Raw genomic sequence first — 20,126 nt, 5'->3', positions numbered from 1 at the left:
TGAGAGAAGAAAATTAAGAAATAAACCGAATTTATTGGAGCTGAACTGAAGTAAATATAAGGTGAAGAAAACAGACCCTACATCTTAAAAATTAACGGATCAAATGTTTTTAAGCTTTATCCAAATATTTAATTTTATGGTCAATTATACAATTAATAACGGAGAGAGTAATATTTTAGTAACATTTTTGTTACAATTTCACAGGTTCACACTTAAGCTACGATGTACGTAACAATCATCAGTTTGCTAAGAGAGCTTCGGCATTATCGAATTTTCTCCCATTAAAATCTGACTTTCTCTCTCCTCTTCCCTTCATTGTTATACGAAAGATGTCTTCTCTATCCAGCTCTCTGGTCTTGGCTCGTAACTCCCCTTCTCAGCTTTCATCTGGTAATTATTTAAACTTGATCTTTTCAGCTGCTTAGTCATATTATTATCATACACTGTTTATTAATTGTAATGTCTTTAGTTGCTGTAATTGGGGTTTATAAGTAATTTAATTGATCATTTTACTGGTATTTTGATGTGGGTATCTTTGATTTGATGCATATTGTTGTTGAATTAGATTATGGCTAAATGTGGTTATGCCTTTTGAATTCAGTTTGATCGAATTTTAATGGGTTAAAATGGGTCGAACTCTTAGTTACAGACAGTTTTCAATTTATAGATAAATGGGGTTTTGACAAGAAGGTGCAATTTTACCCAGAAATACCAAAAACAATCATATTGGGGGGGGGGGGGGTAGTATTGTAGTAAGGATACAGTCAATGGAAAGTCTATTTTGATATTTGTTGAGTAGATTGATTTATTGAATAGCTTGGTCGACTTATTCAGTAAGATTGCTTAGGATTTTAGGTTGCCTACGTCTAGACCTTCCCGGACCTGGACCCGGACCCAGACCATGCTTTAATTGCCGGGGGGTTGTTCTTTGTTTGGACTACTTGCCTACCTGGGACCATCTCATGTTGAGGGATTGAGGTTGTTGCTTAAGGAGTCTTTGTAGGATATACACGATTCTCTCGTTATTTATGGTTTAGGTGATTGTGCTGTAATGTTCCAGCCCCATTGGTTATACAAAATTATCGATAGAGATATTCATGTGAATGGATATGAGATGTACTGGTCTCTTGTGGTTGAATTGTAGAAGTTTCAGCTCCATTGATTTTATTTTTACATTCATAGGTAGGCATGAGTGGATAAACTAAATTGGAGATGGAATTGTCTTGTGTAATTGTAGTAAAATGAAGCTTGCAATTCACAGCAATTGCTAAATCATTTAACATATTGGCATCATTGATAAGATTATTCACTTATGTGCTTTTGTTCCGTTTGTGCTTATGCTATCTTTGCCTCCTCGGCTGTTGTTGAAGGTGAAGCCTAATGCTAATCCTTTTTGTTTGAATCCCTTGGTTGACTTTGCATTTGTATTGCACTCCCTATATTTTTTCTTATAAAATCCGAAAGACACAAAAGGCACATGTAATTTTAGTTCTTATTTGACTGAAGTTTTCATACCTTAAATCCTGAAGTGTGTGATTCAGATGAGCATGTTCTGCGAGTTTCTTGTCTTAACTCTTATATCATGAAACATGTTTGACTTCTTGTTGTCCTGTATCTGTGGTGGGTTTTTTTCATTTTTGTTCTCTGATTATAATTGAATGGGTGTTTAGGTTATTCTTTCCAGCAGTCAGATCGAGTATTGTGCCCAACCAACTCAAGCTTCTCTCCACTTCATACCAAAAAGGCTACACAAAAACCTCTTGTTGTCCAGGCTTCCTATAGGTATTACTGTTTCTCTCAAACGTGCTCTCACAATTATATTAGTTTCTGATGGAGCTGCAATGAACATCACACTGAAGGCTACATGATTGTTGGGAAAATCATGATGTGTCTGATGTTTGGCTTTTGTAGTTTTATTATGCTCTCATATTCTTTCTTCTAGAATTATTGGCCAATCCAATTCTCACCTTCTTACAAGGTTACAAGGCTTAGGTGTTTATGTAAGTGAGTTACTGGGTAGGAAATATAGGGAAGAATTGGCAAAAAAGGGACAATCTCTTAGGGTTTGAGAAGTTTTTCCAAATCTAAAGAGTGTTCATGATCACCATATTTCATAAGTTTTATCAGGAGTTTGAGTTTAATAATCTAGTCCACATGTTGAATTTGTTTAATTTGTGACAGTGACGGTGGTAGGCCCAGCAGTGCAAGCGTTTTTGTTAGTGGGTTCGTTCTGGGAGGACTAGTTGTTGGTACCCTTGGCTGTGTGTATGCACCCCAGGTATGCTTAATTCAATGCGTGATTATATTCTGGCAATTTATGTTATCCTTGCCGTGTCCTATCTATTTTAAACTTGTGAATTGTGAAGCATGGTAAGAGTGTTGTATTGAGTGTGCTGATTTATACCTTGTTCTCATCATTGATCTAGAAAAGAAAGATTCTTTGGATGTTTTTGAATGCACATGTCTTGTGGTTACCTGACCTGAAGCTTGCACATTGTTGGCAATTCCATAATGAAATGAAAAAATAGGAAAAAAGGTAGTCCATGGGAAGGCTACTTTGAGACAAAATTTATGCTGTATCTAACCGGTTCTCCATTCTTGGAACATGAAATAGTGGCAATTAGTGGCTAGTTATGTGTGTGATGTTATGGGATTTTAACCTAAGTTGGCAGTAATTGTTCAGTTGCTCAAAGATACTATATTCTATACACTATACTTACAATTGAGCTTTCAAGGCTCACATCATTGCTTTAGTTCACAAGATTTTTGAAATCCCCCTCTTGCGGATTAGGTTAGATGTAATATTTGCATCGTTGGTAGATTTATGCAGAGGTGTGCTGATCTCCTTTATGTAAGCTGGATCTTCTCCTTTACGATTGATTGATAGTTGTTTTTAGTGCAGTTTAGTGAGTGTAAACATCCTCTTGGAAGTCTTAAGAGTTTGGCAGTACTTTAGCTCTTGATTATTTTGGAGTGAATAGACCAGATAATTTAGTGGCATAGTAAGAGTAACTTTTTAATTTGGCTACGATTGAAAGAAGATTCAAACTAAGGATGCTCTTGAGTAAATGACCTTTTTTCATCCCAAGTGGCCAAGTTGCAATTTGTGTCTTAAGGATGAAGAATATGTTGGTCTTTTTTATCCTTCATGAATACATTCTCTTGTTATAGGGATTTAGGGGTGCACTTGGAAAGGAAAAACCAACTGATTGCTTCCGCTAAGGTTTCAAATTCTACTTTAGGTTTTTGTGTAGCCTGAGTCAAATTTAAAATTGTGCGAGCTGTTACTCAGACTTTTTTGAGTCCAAGTCCGATCCAAAATTTCAGTCATCAATCCTTTTTATGCCAACTACCTATTTCAGGAAAAAAAAAAAAAAAAAAAAACAATGTTTGGTTAAAAGTTATAGAGTCCCGTATTTGTGCCTGAACCTATAGCACTAGTTCAAACAGAAGGGACTTGTGGCTGTCCAAGCACATTCATCAGTAAATTCCTTAATCAAATTGCAGTGTTGCAATACTATTTTTAGTATGCTCAATATATTAGCACACCAGTGACTCTATGCTTGGTAATGTAATTATGTGATTGACTTTCGTCCTGGAGTGTTTAAAATAATGTTTTTGCTATCTTTTTTCTTTCCTGCTTTTGCCTTGTCATACTCATATATAAGAAATGTGACATGTGATTCTTTTTGACACTCTATCTTATACTTAATAATAAGAAATATATGCTAATTCTGTTACTTCACTTATTTGATAGATAAGTAAGGCTCTTGCTGGAGCTGACAAAAAGGATTTGATGCGGAAACTACCAAAATTTATCTATGACGAGGAGAAAGCTTTGGAGGTAATTGATTACTCATTCAAGTAAATAATATATTGCTAGAGGCTGGATACATGCTGCTTTCGTGTCACCAAATGCATTTTTATACATCTTTGTAGCTTTGGCTTTCTTCCAACTTTCCTCAAGCTTGACCTACTTAGATTTTGACCATTTTGTCCTCTATGTTGTAGAAAAATGTCCTGAAGATGCTTAGACCTTTCTACATACCATTTTGTCCCCTGCTTTTTACAGGGGTGTGAGGAATATCCTGGAAATCTGGAAATTCAAATAGGGTAGACAACTTATTAAACCAAAGATTGTACATGTTTATTAAGACAATGTCTCCAAGTTTTACATTGTGGCGATGTTAAATATAACACTCTGCTTAACAAAACAAAGAGCAATATTAAATTTATGCCTTGGTATGAAGATGGAACCCATGAAGCCATGACTAATACCATCCGTACTAAAACATTCATGTAAAGCAAAAGCAAATGACACAAAGCTACGACCTAATGCTTGGCAATTTCCTAGTATTTATTATTTTTTTTTCCCTATACTGAGTAGAGGTAGACAAGTGCCTACCCTTATTTCTATGTAGATCAGCTATGGTGAGGAGGGCGGGACCTTGGTGATATAGTTTTTGTCCCAGAACCAATTTCCAATATCATAATATTCCGAAAGAAGAATTCATTTATTTAAACCAGCAAGTGTATCAAGTGAATCTTTCTTCTTCTTCTGCCTATTCTGAAGTCTGAAAATGACTAAATTTGTTTGTGTGGCTCTTCTTTCCTATTATTTTTTTGGTCACTGCTTGTAGAAAGGTACTCAACTAATTTATATATGCCATAACTTATTTTTTCCCACTATGTTTCTTACCCCTGTTTATGAAAATATTTTCTGGCGGATCTCTTGAAGCAGCCCCTTTCTATATTTTTGTGTGGTTAGATGTTGGGCTGCTAAATCTCTGACCCGTGAGTGGAAGAAGCTATTGTGTTTGAAATTTTTGGTCATGTTTTGAATGTCCAGTACTAGTTGTTATCCTATTTCTTGGTGTCAGAGCTTTGATAAAATACTGATCATATTCCAAAAACAGTTTGCTTTACGGTAGTGTTTCTAATCATGTCTTCCCTCCATCCCTATTATTTTGCCCCATTGTTAATATTAGGTCAAGCTTTGAAAACTTTGACCCTAAATTCCGGTTAATATATAAACAAGTTTATAATCATGCGGGATCTTGTTGGATTTTATTTATATCAAGTTCTTAAAATTTTTACGTGTATTTTTTTTTGAATAACAAAAATATTTCATTAATTAAAAGTCATACGACATCTATAATAGAAATTCGACGTTAACAAATACATAAAATATTGAATCAAATAAAATTTTCCTTCATAAAAACTACGATCGTCAAATAGATCTTGCACTGCGGAGCATCTCCTGCTTATATCGCTGAAAATTACCGCCTTGTTGGAGAGACAATCTAACGATCCCTTATAGCCGTGATAATATTTTCCTTCTGATTCATCTGCTCGTATTCGAAAACTTGATAATTTTTTCACCAACGAAATAATTTCACGACAATCCATTAGATCTGCTACCATGAATTCAAAACTAAGAAATTTCTCCCTCGAAAAGAGGAGATAAACCTTGTCTTTCGAAGGAGGTCGAAAAACCCTTGTCTTTCGAAGGAGATCGGAAACCCTTTCTTTCGAGGGAGAAAAGTTTCTCCCAAAAGGAGGAAGCATTATTATAAGCCTAAAAAAACAATAAAGAAACAAGGATTGGGGCTTTCCACCGATTAAAATCGATGGAAGCCCCTTCAAAATTCAACAATGGAGGCTAGGGTTTTGGAGAGAGAAAGGAGGAAAAAGGAGGAGGTTAACTTAAATTTTTTACGTGTATAGAAATGAAGATATATGCCTTTTAAGACGCATCTTGGAGTCCATGATAAGTCATATGGGGATAAAAAATAAGTGACAAAGGGAGTAGCAAGCTTTAGTATATAGTGTTTTAGAATTTTGTTTTGTTCAATTGTTCCTCTTCCAAATTAATCTCTAAATGCCGGTATACTGTTGTATTCTGTTGGAACTAGAAGTTGTACTCTTTTTTCTGTTTTTAAATCTTGAAATTATCCCTCAATCGTTCAATGTATTATGTCGAAGTTTTGCCCTCTAATGTATATCTTGATTAGTCTAATCTTTTATGCACTCTCAGCATATTTTGATAAATTTCAAATGTGTTTTATGTCAGCCAATATTTGAAAGTTTCATAAATTTGTAGGATTAAATTATAACTATACATTTTTAGGCTTTATTTGGTAAAATTTGGCAAAATGGTTGTTGAAAGATGAAAAGCTATTTGGTGCTTGTGAAACTGCTAGTTAAATCTGAAAAGTTGTTAAAGCTAGTTGAATGTATTAAAAGTGTATGATAAAAGAAGCTGTTGAATTCGTAATAAAGAATAGAAAGACATTTAAGGAGAATGATGCTATGTAATTTTTAAATATGATGGGGTTTATGCTGAAATTAATTCATGATAAGCTTGATTAAATTCTAACAGATTAAGAACTAATATACAAGTTCGAGTTTAAGAAGCTGTACTTGTGCACTGTATAATAAAATAATGCTGAGTTCAGTGAGTTGGTTTGTTGACCAAATTGGTAAGCTATCACCAGAATTCTTGTCAAGTATATTCTATAGTTTTACAGGCTGAATATGATACCTCAGAATGGGAGTGGAAGATTTTTGAACATTCCTATGTACTCATCAACCATGAAACTTTTTATATTTTCTGTCGCCTCTTATCATGGCTGAACAATTTTTTGATGGTTGCTGCTGCAGAGGACAAGAAAAATCTTGACTGAGAAAATTGATCAGTTGAACTCTGCTATTGATGATGTGTCATCTCAGCTGCGCTCTGATGGTACCCCAAATGGAGCTGCCGTGACCTCTGATGAAATTGAAGCTACCATATAACTTGTCAAATCATGTTCTTCTATTCATGTGCGTCTTAATCAGCAAATATACATTTTGGAAAGATTAGCAGTGTACTAGTGAAATTTGATGTTGAAGCTCACTCCGTAGTGGTAATATATTGTCTTTGGAACAAATTGTCGGATTTGCTGTTCAGCTATTATGATAAGTGCCCAAATATTCTACACACTGAAGTAGCAAATTAGCAAGTTTGTGTCTACTTTGGATGTTTGTAATTGGTTAGTATTCTAGCTGTGCGAGTTGCTCCAGCTTTAGCACCGAGTATGTAGTAGCACAGGATATCACCCCTCATGTGAGGCTTGAAAGGCATACCTGCATTCTTTTTTTAAATTTACGAGACAATTATTCTTGAGATGATAATCATTCAACAAAAGGGTAAAGGAGATGCTGTCACCTTTTGATGTAAGACTAATAGATTGTCCGAAATTCAGTCTGTAACTTTATATCAAGTATGTAATTGGATAGTGACTTAGCTGCAGCAGGGTTAGCCTTTTGCATCCAGATTTCAGGCCACAGACAGGTTTAATTTCGGTCTCGTCATGTACTGAATATCTCCACTAAATTTCTGGTCTTTGAAGTGCCAGTCAAACTTGAGACCTTTACCAGACAGGCAGACACCCTTGGGTTAGATATTGTGATGCTATCTACTATAGAAACTTGGCTCAAAACATATCCATTTCTCTTTTCTGATCATAATGCACCTGATGTGTTAACATACGAATATTATGATTAATGAATTGTTAAATAAATTGAAATTATTATTATTATTTTTTCTTAAAAAAACTGTCTACATCTGGATCACTAAAATGGAATAGTGCATGAAGCCATGAACTAATTAATCATTCAGGGCGGGACGGTACATAGGCTAGTCCTAGGTCTTAATTATCGTGGGTCCAAACGAGCCTAATGATTCAGTTAAAATTTCCTAATTAATTAATTAATTAAGGCCTTAAGGGCCTGATTAGTGTCCGGGCCTTAATTATTGAGACAGACCCCAACTCAACCATCTGCATCCCCGGTCCAAGCCGTGTACGAGCTGGTGCCAAGAAAGATATTTGTGGCTTGTGGGTATATCCAGATGCTGTGGGATACAACACCCATTATTGGCTCAGATTGTAAAGCTGAGGCACCATATATCATCTTATCTCTTCATGTTTTGTTGATATACCATCCCAAGTTCTCTACCACTCATTTCTTCAGTGCATTTGGAACCATAATATTCAAACTTTTTTTTTATCAGACAAATCAGTATGTGGTAAGAAATTATATGGTATAAATCTAAATCATTAATATATCTGCCAGAAAGTGTGAGCTTACTTCTTCTCTAGTTGCTGGCCACAGTTGAATAGAATCAACCATGGCCTCTCATGCAGCTCTAGCTCCATCAAGAATCCCTGCAAGCACAAGACTCTCATCCAAGGCTTCTCAGCAGAACTCCTTTCCTACTCAATGCTCCTTTAAGGTCTTTTACTGTTTTCATTGTTGTTGCTTTTGTTCTTTGGTTGTTTGGTGTTGATCAAATTCATTATGCTAATGCAGAAACTTGAAGTAGCTGATTTCTCGGGGCTGCGAACCAGCAACTGCGTGACATTCACCCGGGAGGCTTCATTTCATGATGTTATAGCTTCCCAGCTAACTACCAAGGTATATCCTATGCTACAGATTGTGTTTTAGTATGCAGTAAAGAATTTGTCTTTCCCTGATGAATATGTGTTTGTTTTGATAATCTAGCCTACAGGAGCAGCTCCTGTTAGGGGTGAGACAGTGGCTAAGCTTAAGGTGGCAATCAATGGATTTGGACGCATTGGTAGGAACTTCCTTAGGTGCTGGCACGGCCGTAAGGACTCTCCCCTTGATGTTGTTGTTGTCAACGACAGTGGAGGTGTCAAGAATGTAAGTGTTATTTTTACACAAAGTTAGATAATTGAAATAATGATTTTTACAGATGACAAGAATATAGGCTTACTATGGATATGAATTTTTATATATTTTGCTGTTAATGTAGGCGACACACTTGCTTAAGTATGACTCCATACTAGGCACCTTCAAGGCTGATATTAAAATTGTTGACAACGAAACCTTTACTGTCGATGGCAAGCCTATCAAGGTTGTCTCTGGCAGGGACCCTCTTAAACTCCCTTGGGCTGATCTTGGCATTGATATTGTTATTGAGGTAATCTTCTTTTTCACATTATTTTGATTTTGTGAAGCTGAGAATGTGTAAATCATAGAAAATTATAAATTTCAATATAGTAAACTTTTACTATAAGATGAAAATTAAGTCTGGTTGGTTAATGGTTTATACCTAGTAAGCTTTAACTATGTCAGATAAATCTCACCTGATTATCTAAATATATATGCAATGCTGTCGTATTGCATGTAAACGATTCTGATATGATGGTCGCGTCCTGTAATAAATAGGGAACGGGAGTCTTTGTTGATGGTCCTGGTGCTGGCAAACACATTCAAGCTGGTGCCAAGAAAGTAATCATCACTGCTCCTGCTAAGGGCTCTGATATCCCGACCTATGTTGTTGGAGTAAATGAGGGAGATTACTCTCACGATGTTGCAAACATCATAAGGTTTGTAACCCTCAAGTTATATGTAACTATAACTCCAAAATGTTGTACAGCATTAATTCCTACCTTTTTTTTCTTATGTAAATGATCATTGATTTTATGTTGGAACATTAAACGTGAAATTGATTAGAAGTTCTCCATAATCTGCAGCAATGCTTCTTGCACCACCAACTGTTTAGCTCCTTTTGTGAAGGTCATGGATGAAGAATTAGGTAAGCACCAAAGAGTTAATAACCCGATGCATCAATCTAGATATATTTGACAAAATCTCTGCCAAGGAAATATACACTGGCTGTTTCTGTCACCTGATTGTAGCTCAGATCCTATTTAACATATTCAGTATAAAATATTAGTGATTAGTAAATTCTACGGAGTATATCTTATACTGGAATTTGCTTGCAGGAATTGTAAAGGGGACAATGACCACCACTCACTCTTACACTGGTGACCAGGTGATGACTCATTAACATCAGTGGTTCTATTGAAAAATAAAGTTGGTTCTTTTTGATGGACAATTTATTGCACAGTCTGCTTCATTATAGTACTTGGACTCTGAAGATTAGGGCAGAGTGCGGATTGGATCCAATTCATCCAACTTGTTCTTTAATTTCTGTCTGTTTTTAGTTTTTTACATATTAGTCTAGTGAAATTGTTTCCCTGACGTCTCTTTGAACTGTCACTCTATCAACTACTTAGTAGTAGGCCATACTATTTTCTTCTTTAGACAAAAGTATGATTTGATTGATCCTAAATAATTTTTTGTTGGTTGCTACAGAGACTCTTGGATGCTTCCCACAGGGACTTGAGAAGAGCCAGGGCTGCAGCGCTAAACATAGTCCCAACCAGCACAGGTGCAGCTAAGGCCGTGTCCTTGGTCTTACCCCAGCTTAAGGGAAAGCTCAATGGCATTGCCCTCCGTGTCCCAACCCCTAATGTGTCTGTTGTTGATCTTGTTGTCAATATCGAGAACAAAGGTGTCACAGCTGAGGATGTAAACAACGCCTTCAGGAAAGCAGCAGCAGGTCCATTGAAGGGTGTGTTGGAAGTGTGTGACATCCCTCTTGTGTCAGTGGATTTCAGGTGCACTGATGTCTCATCTACAATTGACTCATCTCTTACCATGGTCATGGGTGATGATATGGTCAAGGTTGTTGCTTGGTACGACAACGAGTGGGGTTACAGGTGAGATAATCTGATCAAACAGGCACTTATTTTGTGTTCTGAATTTTGTTTTTCTAAAAATAATCCCACCAAAGATTTTTAGCATGAAGATAGCTAGCCGAAAGTTATTAAATGCAATTCATTCAATGTGCTGTGGTGTTTTTTGTAGCCAACGGGTGGTGGACTTGGCTCACCTCGTAGCAAGCAAGTGGCCGGGAATGGAGGGAACTGTCCCAAGTGGAGACCCATTGGAGGATTTCTGCAAGGACAACCCTGCTGATGAGGAGTGCAAAGTTTACGAGTAGATTACAATGTGATCTCCTATATCTTATACCACTTCCATTTCTTTTTATTTTTTTGGTTATTCAGCATTTGGCCTAATACAAAGGCTGCACATTTATATATTTATAACACAGTTGCATCAGCTTCTCATTTTGTAAATTGCTGGCAGCCCAAGGCGTAAGAACAATCTGTGAGGTTAATAAATCAAAACCACATTCATAATTTCCAATCTGAATCTGTAAGGGACTAGATCTAGATATTCCAGTGAGTTTTACTGGCACTTCTGAATAAACTTGACCATTTGTTAAACTATTCCAAAGAAACTCGGTGATCTTTGGAGATTATGATATCAGAATAATCTATTCAACAGAATTTAAACGCGCTGTTTTGCAATCTGATATATTCAGATAGTTTCCAACATCTAGCTTTGCAAGATACAAGCGCCAAAGACTCTACAAATCAATTGTATCTATAAAAATTGTAAGCTGATGCAGTTATGACTTGCTTCTAAATCACTTTCACTTCAATGAGCCTTCAAGTATCCTCCCATACGAAGGCTGATAACTCGGACGTGTCACTGACTGGCAGCTACAAACAATGCTTAATCGTATGTACATTAGTGGATCTTGCTCATTGAGAAACCATTAATCTAACTGCAAATATCTTTGTGTTATGCACTGACAGTCATATTGATTATTGAGAGATAAAATAACTCATCAATTGAACGTACAAAAGATTATTAGGCATGTAATCGGTATTTTTATGGAAACATGATTCAATTATTTTGGCTGGTGTGCTTGTTTAGCGTAATTTATTGATTGTTCTTCATATTTACTTGTAAATTGCATGTTTATATTTAATTAATTGATTGATTGCATGTTTATATTTATAATTTGATTGATTCCAAGTTTAGTTTAATTGATTGTATAATACATCAAACATTGGATTTTTGCCACAACTAATTGTACTTCAAACATTGGATTGATTCCATGCTTAATCGTATCATAATTCATTCGACATATATAACTGGTTCGTTTTGTTTGATAATTAAAAACGGAAGACGAGAATTTGAAAACCACAAAAACTATAAACATTGAATTTTCTGCTGTTAATTTTAATATTACGATGAGTAATTGATGATTGTATGAATTTACATTGCTCGGTATACTTTATTTGTCCAGCTATCAATTTGGTACTAATTCAAAATTGATTTGTTTTATTTAATTGTAGGTTGAAATATACCTGGAAGAAATAAATATGAATGTTGATTTGTAACTTAAATTTTTGATTTTTGCTAACTAATTATATATATATTTTTTTTCCGCTAGTTAAAAACGAGATACAAGAATCTGAAACCCATAAATAATAATATTGAATTTTTTTGCTGTTAATTTTAATAATATGATGATTGTATGAATACATTGATGGGTATAATTTAGTTAAAAATTAATTTGTTTAATTTAATTGCAGGGTGAAATAGACATAGAAGTAATAAAGAATGGTGATGAACTTAAGTTTGATTATTGCAAGAACCAAATATTAATAACTCGTGCAGGCGCAGCGAGTGATTTGAAGATATCTCTGGATTACCTTCCTTGTTATCAGGGAGAAAAAGGAGATCGTGGTATCATCCTGTCATCTTGTAATAGGTTGCTTCTTTGCTCTAATGGTATTCAAGGAGATAGAGTTGTGTTTTATGTATGTAACCCTGTCACCAAATAATTAATAATTAATAATTAATAATTAATAATTAATAATTAATAATTAATAATTAATAATTAATAATTAATAATTAATAATTAATAATTAATAATTAATAATTAATAATTAATAATTAATAATTAATAATTAATAATTAATAATTAATAATTAATAATTAATAATTAATAATTAATAATTAATAATTAATAATTAATAATTAATAATTAATAATTAATAATTAATAATTAATAATTAATAATTAATAATTAATAATTAATAATTAATAATTAATAATTAATAATTAATAATTAATAATTAATAATTAATAATTAATAATTAATAATTAATAATTAATAATTAATAATTAATAATTAATAATTAATAATTAATAATTAATAATTAATAATAATTAATAATTATTAATTATTAATTATTAATTAATAATTAATAATAATTATTAATTATTAATTAATAATTAATAATTAATAACTAATAATTAATAATTAATAATTAATAATTAATAATTAATAATTAATAATTAATAATTAATAATTAATAACTAATAATTAATAATTAATAATTAATAATTAATAATTAATAACTAATAACTAATAACTAATAACTAATAACTAATAACTAATAACTAATAACTAATAACTAATAACTAATAACTAATAACTAATAACTAATAACTAATAACTAATAACTAATAACTAATAACTAATAACTAATAACTAATATTAATATTTAATATTTAATAATTAATAATTAATATTTAATAATTAATATTTAATAATTAATAATTAATAATTAATAATTAATATTTAATATTTAATAATTAATAATTAATAATTAATAATTAATAATTAATATTTAATAATTAATAATTAATAATTAGTATTTAATAATTAATAATTAATAATTAATAATTAATAATTAATAATTAATAATTTACAATTAGTAATTAACAATTAGAAATTAATAATTAGTATTTAACAATTATTAATTAACAATTAGCAATTAATAATTAGTATTTAACAATTAATAATTAGTATTTAATAATTAATAATTAGTATTTAATAATTAGTATTTAATAATTAATAATTAATTATTATTATTCAATAATTAGTTTTTAATAATTAGTATTAAAATGGAGTAATATTAGTAATTTATAGTATATTACTATTGATAATTATTAATTTATAACTTATATACAATTATTGTTAATTAATAACCAATAATTAATTTGAATTATAACTAATTATTTTAAAATTATTGTAAATAATTAATAATTAATTTACAATTATTATTACCAATAATTTATTATTTTAATTAATATTAATGTACTATATTAGTTCATTAGTGTTGATATTGTTTAACAACAACTAGCACCCAACAACCAATTTATCAAACACTACAACAAACACTACAACTCTAGTTAAACAGCCGACTCAAAAGCCAATCTAAACAGCCAGTCAAACCAGCCAACTTAAACAGCCGACAGCCAACATCCAACAGCCAATTGCCAAACTGGGCCATTGTGTTTTTTGGTCTTTGATTGAGTATAGGGGGGTCGTGAGGGAATTACTAAGGAAAGGTAATTCCTAATATCAGTTAGCAATGATCTTCGAAGTCATTGCTTTTAAAAATTTCTATCTGAAAGAGGCTCCCCTTACACAATGTTTGGGGGTTCATAGCGCTCTGATGAAGTTGTGTCTTATCCCATTCGAGGAGGATAGACCAAATGTACCCTTCAAATGGGTAACGAGTCACAAGAAAATGTGACTCGAGTTATGGTAATAAGCCAAGAATCCCACTTGACTATGCTTAATTTGGATCATTAAGATTTCTCATATTGTGAGCATCAAGTCTTGCTCATAGGTGTCTCTCAATCAGGCCATGGATTTTCGTTCCTTTTACTACTGTCTGGCTTTGTCAAGCTCTATTGGTAATGATTCCTCTTCAAGTATTCGACCCTAGCTTCTACGTCGTCTCCTACAACAGTGCAACCAACATGTGTTATGAGTTGTTGTCAAGGCATGGGATAGGTAAAGTTAGTTTTGACAGGTTCTGCTGCCATCGTGTGTGGGCTTCATTCATTAATCAGGGCTCCAACAAGTGCAAAAGCCGCAATTTACCAACTTTTATTGCTTTGTTTTTGTTTGGTTTGTACAAGCTAGTTTTAAGTGTGTGTTGCTTTTTATTTCCTTTAACTTAGGCTAGGCTGTAATCTTGTCTTTTAATTAATAGATCTCTTTGTCAAAAAAAAACAAAGGAAAAAATGATTAGAATAGTCCCAACTTTGCCCCATTCTTCCAAAATAATCCAACTTCGAATTAATTTTTAATAATCAGAACTTTGATGTGAAGTTTCTTTCAACGGTCCCAAGTGACCGGTAACTTGTTATAAAAGTAATTTTTTTTAATAATATATAATGTACACATGTCATTATGTAATTGGTCAAAATAAGTTTTAAATTAAATTTTTTATTTAAAAATATTATTAATAATAATTAACCGTTAACTAATTATTTTAAGAACTAATTATTTTAAAATTAATTGAAAACTAACTATTTTAAAAATAAATTATAGAAAAGCCACCAGCAGCCACCGTACCCTCCCTGCCCTCCACCCTCGCCGCGATTGCCCCCACCACAGTGTTGCCTAGACTACCCTATCCCCACGCAACCTTCGCGGCTATCAATCTATACCCGCCATGACCCCCCTCCCTTTCCCCGCAACCCTTTTTTGCAATTAATTAACCCCCACCCGCAAACCCATCTACAGCCACAGAATCGAAGCAGAACAAAAAAGCGGTGGGGTTTGGGTGGGATTGCGTTGACTGGGTGTAGGAATTGCGGCGTGCGGGCCGTGTGAGTGGTCAGAGTTAAGGTTGTAGCAGCAAGGGTAAGGGTTGCGGGTGGTTCTTTCACTCTTTGGTTGGGAAAGTTTCCGACCGAATTTACTATTTTCCGACGGACTTTCCCGGTGCCGGAACATCTTAAAGGACGAAAAATTTCCTCGGAAACCATTTTCGACGGATTTTTTCTGCCGGAAATGAGCCTATTTCTAGAAGTGTTCTTAAAAAATTATTTTAAATTTTTTTTACCAATCATATGTTGACACGTGTCAGATAACTTATTATAATGAGATGGATGACCGGTTGGGACCATTGAGACTATTTTGGGAGAATGGGGAAAAATTGAGATTATTCTGGTCAATTTTTCCAAAATAATATGTCCAGATTTTTGCTTTTACAACTATTTCATATCTTGTTTGATTCCTTTTTGTATTGAACAATTTCAATCAATAAATTTATTTTCTTTTTGATCAATATTGTGGTTTAAATTGAAAAATAATGTTGGTTCTATGAAATGCTTGAAAGCTTTAGAGATTGATTATTGATTACTAATTCAAGTAAATAATTAACTTTCCTCAAACTTGACATTACTTATTGTCCTATATGTTGTAGAATAATGGCCTTTTAAAATTTATGTTCTATGCTTAGTATTTGTCTTTCACTTCTCTTATTTTAAAGAATTATTAATTGAATGTTGTACTTTAAAGAGTTTAAATTGATCAATCTTGTGCTCTTTATTTGTTTATTTACTAGATGAAAGCTCATGCGATATACATTTTTTCATACATGTATCTCAAGAAAAGATATTTTCCTATAGACCCTAATTTTATTTTTTTTAAATTATTTAATTTATTTTACTATTTAATAATTTTAGACAAAAAACACATTGTAATTTTATTAAAATGATATTGCCAATTACAAAAGTATAAATTTTTTAAAATATAATTGATACTGCGACTTTATTTATTGTTGTTTTGTATTTTGTTCATTGTTGTTAGTTATATGACAATAATATGATATCTTTCAAAATAAAATAAAATTATAAACATCATATTTCATTAAATACATATTAGGATAAAATCTTATCTTTAATGTGAAAAGATAATATTTTCTTTTTTTAAAATAAGTTAAATCCTAATTCCTAAATTATTATTCGTTTTTTTTACACTTTAAAAATGTTATTAGATGTAATTTTTCGATTTGAAAAAATTTATATTAAAAAATATTTCAATAGAATAACTTTGTTCACAACCATATCTCTTCCATCTAATAAAAGTGGATAAATAGAACATGTTAGAAAATATAATATTTATATAAAATTAATCTTTATAGTCTTATAAAATAAATCAATATATTTACCAGGAAGTGAATAATTGTTGTGAAATTGATCTATAAATTGTAATTATTCAAAATCAAATCTATGAATTGGAATTTTTTCATCGTTAACGGGTTCAAGTCGTATTCACCTAATCAAAAATAAAACCTAAATCCACTGACTATGTAGATTGGGAAGAAGGGTCGAACCACAGGGAAACAAGTCAATTTATTCCTAATTAAATAAAAGCAATATAAATTATCAAGTAACCAAATTGTTGTAAAGAGGTAATTAAACTACTAAAAGGTAAGAATAGGAAGGGAATAAAATAGGAGATAAATCAATGAAGAGAAAACCTAGGGCATAGATCACTAATAAACAATATTCCAGGGTAAATCATAATAAGAAATCATCAATGCATCAATTAATCAAATTATAAAGGGCTTTTGCTACGTATTAAAATCACATAGTTAAATTACCGGTATTAAATCTCATCTCTCGAATCTCGACTTAATCATTCATAAATTAGTCCGCCTATTAAAACTAAGCCTAAAAAACAATTCTCATCTCTCGAATCTCGAATCAATATTGCTAAACTCATACAATTAAATCTGGCCAAACCTAGTTGCATAGCATTAAATCAATCAATAGGAAATTAATCAAGCATTAATAATCAACAATCAACAAATTACCCCTTCATATTATTTATTAGATCCCCATAAACCCTAGAAATAAAACTACTCAAGAATAATTAAATCTAAACTAATCAAAACAATAAAATAAGACATGATGAAAGAATTAAAGAAAATAACTGAAATTAAAAGAGAAGAAATTGTTACCAAAAGAAAATCTGGATTAAGGAAGTGAATTAAGAACAAAGTTGAGAGAATTTAAGAGAGAGAAAATATTCTAAGTAGAGAGAGAAAGTCTAAAAAAGAAGGTAATCAAAATTACATACAAAAATCGTACTTAAACATCCCTAAAACAAATCCTAATTGAAAACTAAAACTTCAACTCCAAAAACATGCGCCCGATCGGGCGAAGGGCCGCCCGATCAGGCCCGCCTTTTTCTTTAGAGCCTTCCTGGGCAGCCGCGCCTGATCGAGCCTATGCTCACCCGATCGGGCGCGCCTTCTTGCTGGTGCTGTCTTCTGCGCGCTCGGGGCTTGGACTTTGATTGGGCTTCATTCTTCGGCCCAATCCGGATTTCCTCTTTGGGTCTTTAATACTCGGTCCAAATGCCCCGGTATCACATACCGAGCCCTTAATCACCGGCTTTATCCGGTCCTAGGCTTCAAAGACGGTCGTGTCCTCCTAATGCTCATAGTTGCTTCATGAAAAACCCGGAAAACGCTCCAATTGTGCAATTTCCTACAAAACTCAAGCAAAACTACAAAGACACTAGAAAGCACCAATTAGTAATAAAAGTGGCTCTAAAGAGCCAAAAACACTACTAATTCTGACCAAGGGACGAGGGTAAAACACTATATAAATTGGACACATCAATCGTCCCCCATTGCCCAAACAATAGTTTTTTGAAAAGTTGAATCATTATTTTTTTGTCTCTGACAATGCGTGCGATATTGCTTCTTATTTGTAATGACTGAAAAGTATCTAATGGAGTAAACTTTTCCTTCAATCAATTTTGAACGAAATTATTGAACAAAGTTGGTTTTAATTGGGGCATGAACGTAATCACCCTGTAATAGAAATAAAATTAAGTTAATTTAATGTCTTAATTAAGCTACCTAAATCACAAAAGTTTTGTTTTAATTGTAAAATTAATTAATAAAAACAAAATGGTTTATTAAAAAAAATTTAATAATGTAAACAATTTATAAAGATATAATACTTCCTCATACAATAGAATCATCAGGCGAGAAACTCGTATTTTGATTTTCCAAACATTTTTTGCTTGAATTTAATTAGGAAAAATACACTTTAATGATCCCAACTATTGCCGATTTACCTACAATAATCCCAACTAAGGTTTTTTTTTAACAATCCTAACTATGCACCCAGTTTTCCTCCAACAGAACCAAAAACCGGTTACCTGTTGAAAGGATAAACCTTTTTTAAAAAAACTTTTAAGCGCCACATGTCAGCACATGATTGGCTACTTAATATTATAAAAAATAAAAAAAAAAAGAAAAAAAAAACAAATTACCAAAAACCATCTCAGCCAGCCTCCTCCTCCCTTCACCCACCATGAAATCTTAAGCCCACCACCAACCACCCCAAAACCACCAGTCAACGAGCCCTCCCAACCCCCAAAACCACCGGCCACGCGAAAACCTCCCAACCCCCAAAACCACTGGCCACGACACAACAATTACTCCTCCAGATCGCCAACAATGACCCTCCCTACTGTAGACACCCATTTGTGTCTCCCCAAAACCAAACCCGGTGATGAGTACCTTTCATGTCGAATCATAACCGAATGAAGTGAAAGTGTGGAAAGTTTAGTGTTGCGGATAGTTTTAATTTCTTTTCTCTTCTCTCTATTTTTGAAAACTTATTTTAAGAAAACAGCCAATCCAGTTTGGTTGGTCCATTATATGGGTCCATTTTTAGTGTAGTTGGATGGGACTTGACAAGACCTTTCCAACGATATATTATAAGCTCAATTCCGATGAATATTGAGGAAGTTATGGCCAATTTACTAAACTGGGCCCGTTTGAGCCTTATATGCGGCCCAACGATCTAGGGGAGGGCCTAATATGATTTATCATTCCTAATGCAATTAGGAATGGTTTTAGTCTTCTAGATTCTTCTAGAAGGTTCTAATCATTCCTAATTCAATTAGCATTGATAAATTGACTTTTGTTGACTTTTCAGAGTTTTAATTAAAATCAAATAGCATTTTCGAGGAAAAGATACGATTTTATCCTCCAGTACGGCAAACTTATCTGATTTTCGAAAATGCGTCAAAAACAGGACTAGCGCCTAACGGCAGGCATTGGCGCCTGACGCTAGTGTTGGCGCTTGGCGCCAATCATCTGGTGCTGGCGCCAGCTCTGTTTCACGTGTGCCAATGCTGTGTTTTGTAATTTTATCTTTTGGCTGATTTTCTCTATAAATAACGTATTAAAAACTCCGTTTTCATTCACCAATTCACTAATCAACAACGAATTCTCATCAACAATCAGTTTTAATTAACATTCACCTATAATCAGTTTTCATTCATCAATTCTCTCTCATTCTCTTCTATAATCATTCATCCATCTCTCTCTTTCTTTTTCTAAACTTGTCTTTTTCACATACAAAATTCCGCATTCACAAGATCTAGAAACACCTAGCCATATTCGAAGTTGCCTTCGCCCTAGACGTGAAAGGTTTAATTTCTGAGGGTTTGGTCCCAAATCTCTCTTTCAATTATTTAATTTAATTGTTTTGTTTATTTTTTTCCTTGA

General features: G+C 32.9%; 2 protein-coding genes across 2 annotated transcripts; both read left to right on the top strand.

The window, feature by feature from the left end:
• Positions 1 to 205: 205 nt before the first annotated feature.
• On the top strand, positions 206 to 7,297 carry LOC110685525. Its single transcript, XM_021862064.1, has 5 exons — positions 206 to 390; positions 1,671 to 1,782; positions 2,182 to 2,278; positions 3,758 to 3,844; positions 6,664 to 7,297. Exons 1-5 carry the CDS (start codon positions 330 to 332, stop codon positions 6,796 to 6,798), a joined length of 492 nt encoding a protein of 163 aa, XP_021717756.1. The 5' UTR covers positions 206 to 329; the 3' UTR covers positions 6,799 to 7,297.
• Positions 7,298 to 8,031: 734 nt separating this feature from the next.
• LOC110685524 (glyceraldehyde-3-phosphate dehydrogenase B, chloroplastic) lies at positions 8,032 to 11,067 on the top strand. Its single transcript, XM_021862063.1, has 9 exons — positions 8,032 to 8,278; positions 8,356 to 8,460; positions 8,548 to 8,709; positions 8,822 to 8,989; positions 9,238 to 9,398; positions 9,546 to 9,607; positions 9,798 to 9,847; positions 10,171 to 10,577; positions 10,726 to 11,067. The coding sequence occupies exons 1-9, from the start codon at positions 8,174 to 8,176 to the stop codon at positions 10,859 to 10,861; spliced, it is 1,356 nt and encodes a 451-aa protein (XP_021717755.1). The 5' UTR covers positions 8,032 to 8,173; the 3' UTR covers positions 10,862 to 11,067.
• Positions 11,068 to 20,126: the final 9,059 nt, after the last annotated feature.

Source organism: Chenopodium quinoa, unplaced genomic scaffold (assembly GCF_001683475.1).
Source record: "Chenopodium quinoa cultivar QQ74 unplaced genomic scaffold, ASM168347v1, whole genome shotgun sequence".
Classification (NCBI taxonomy): Eukaryota; Viridiplantae; Streptophyta; class Magnoliopsida; order Caryophyllales; family Amaranthaceae; genus Chenopodium; species Chenopodium quinoa.
Note: the sequence above shows the minus strand (reverse complement) of the source record. Positions and strands in the feature narration are given on the sequence as shown.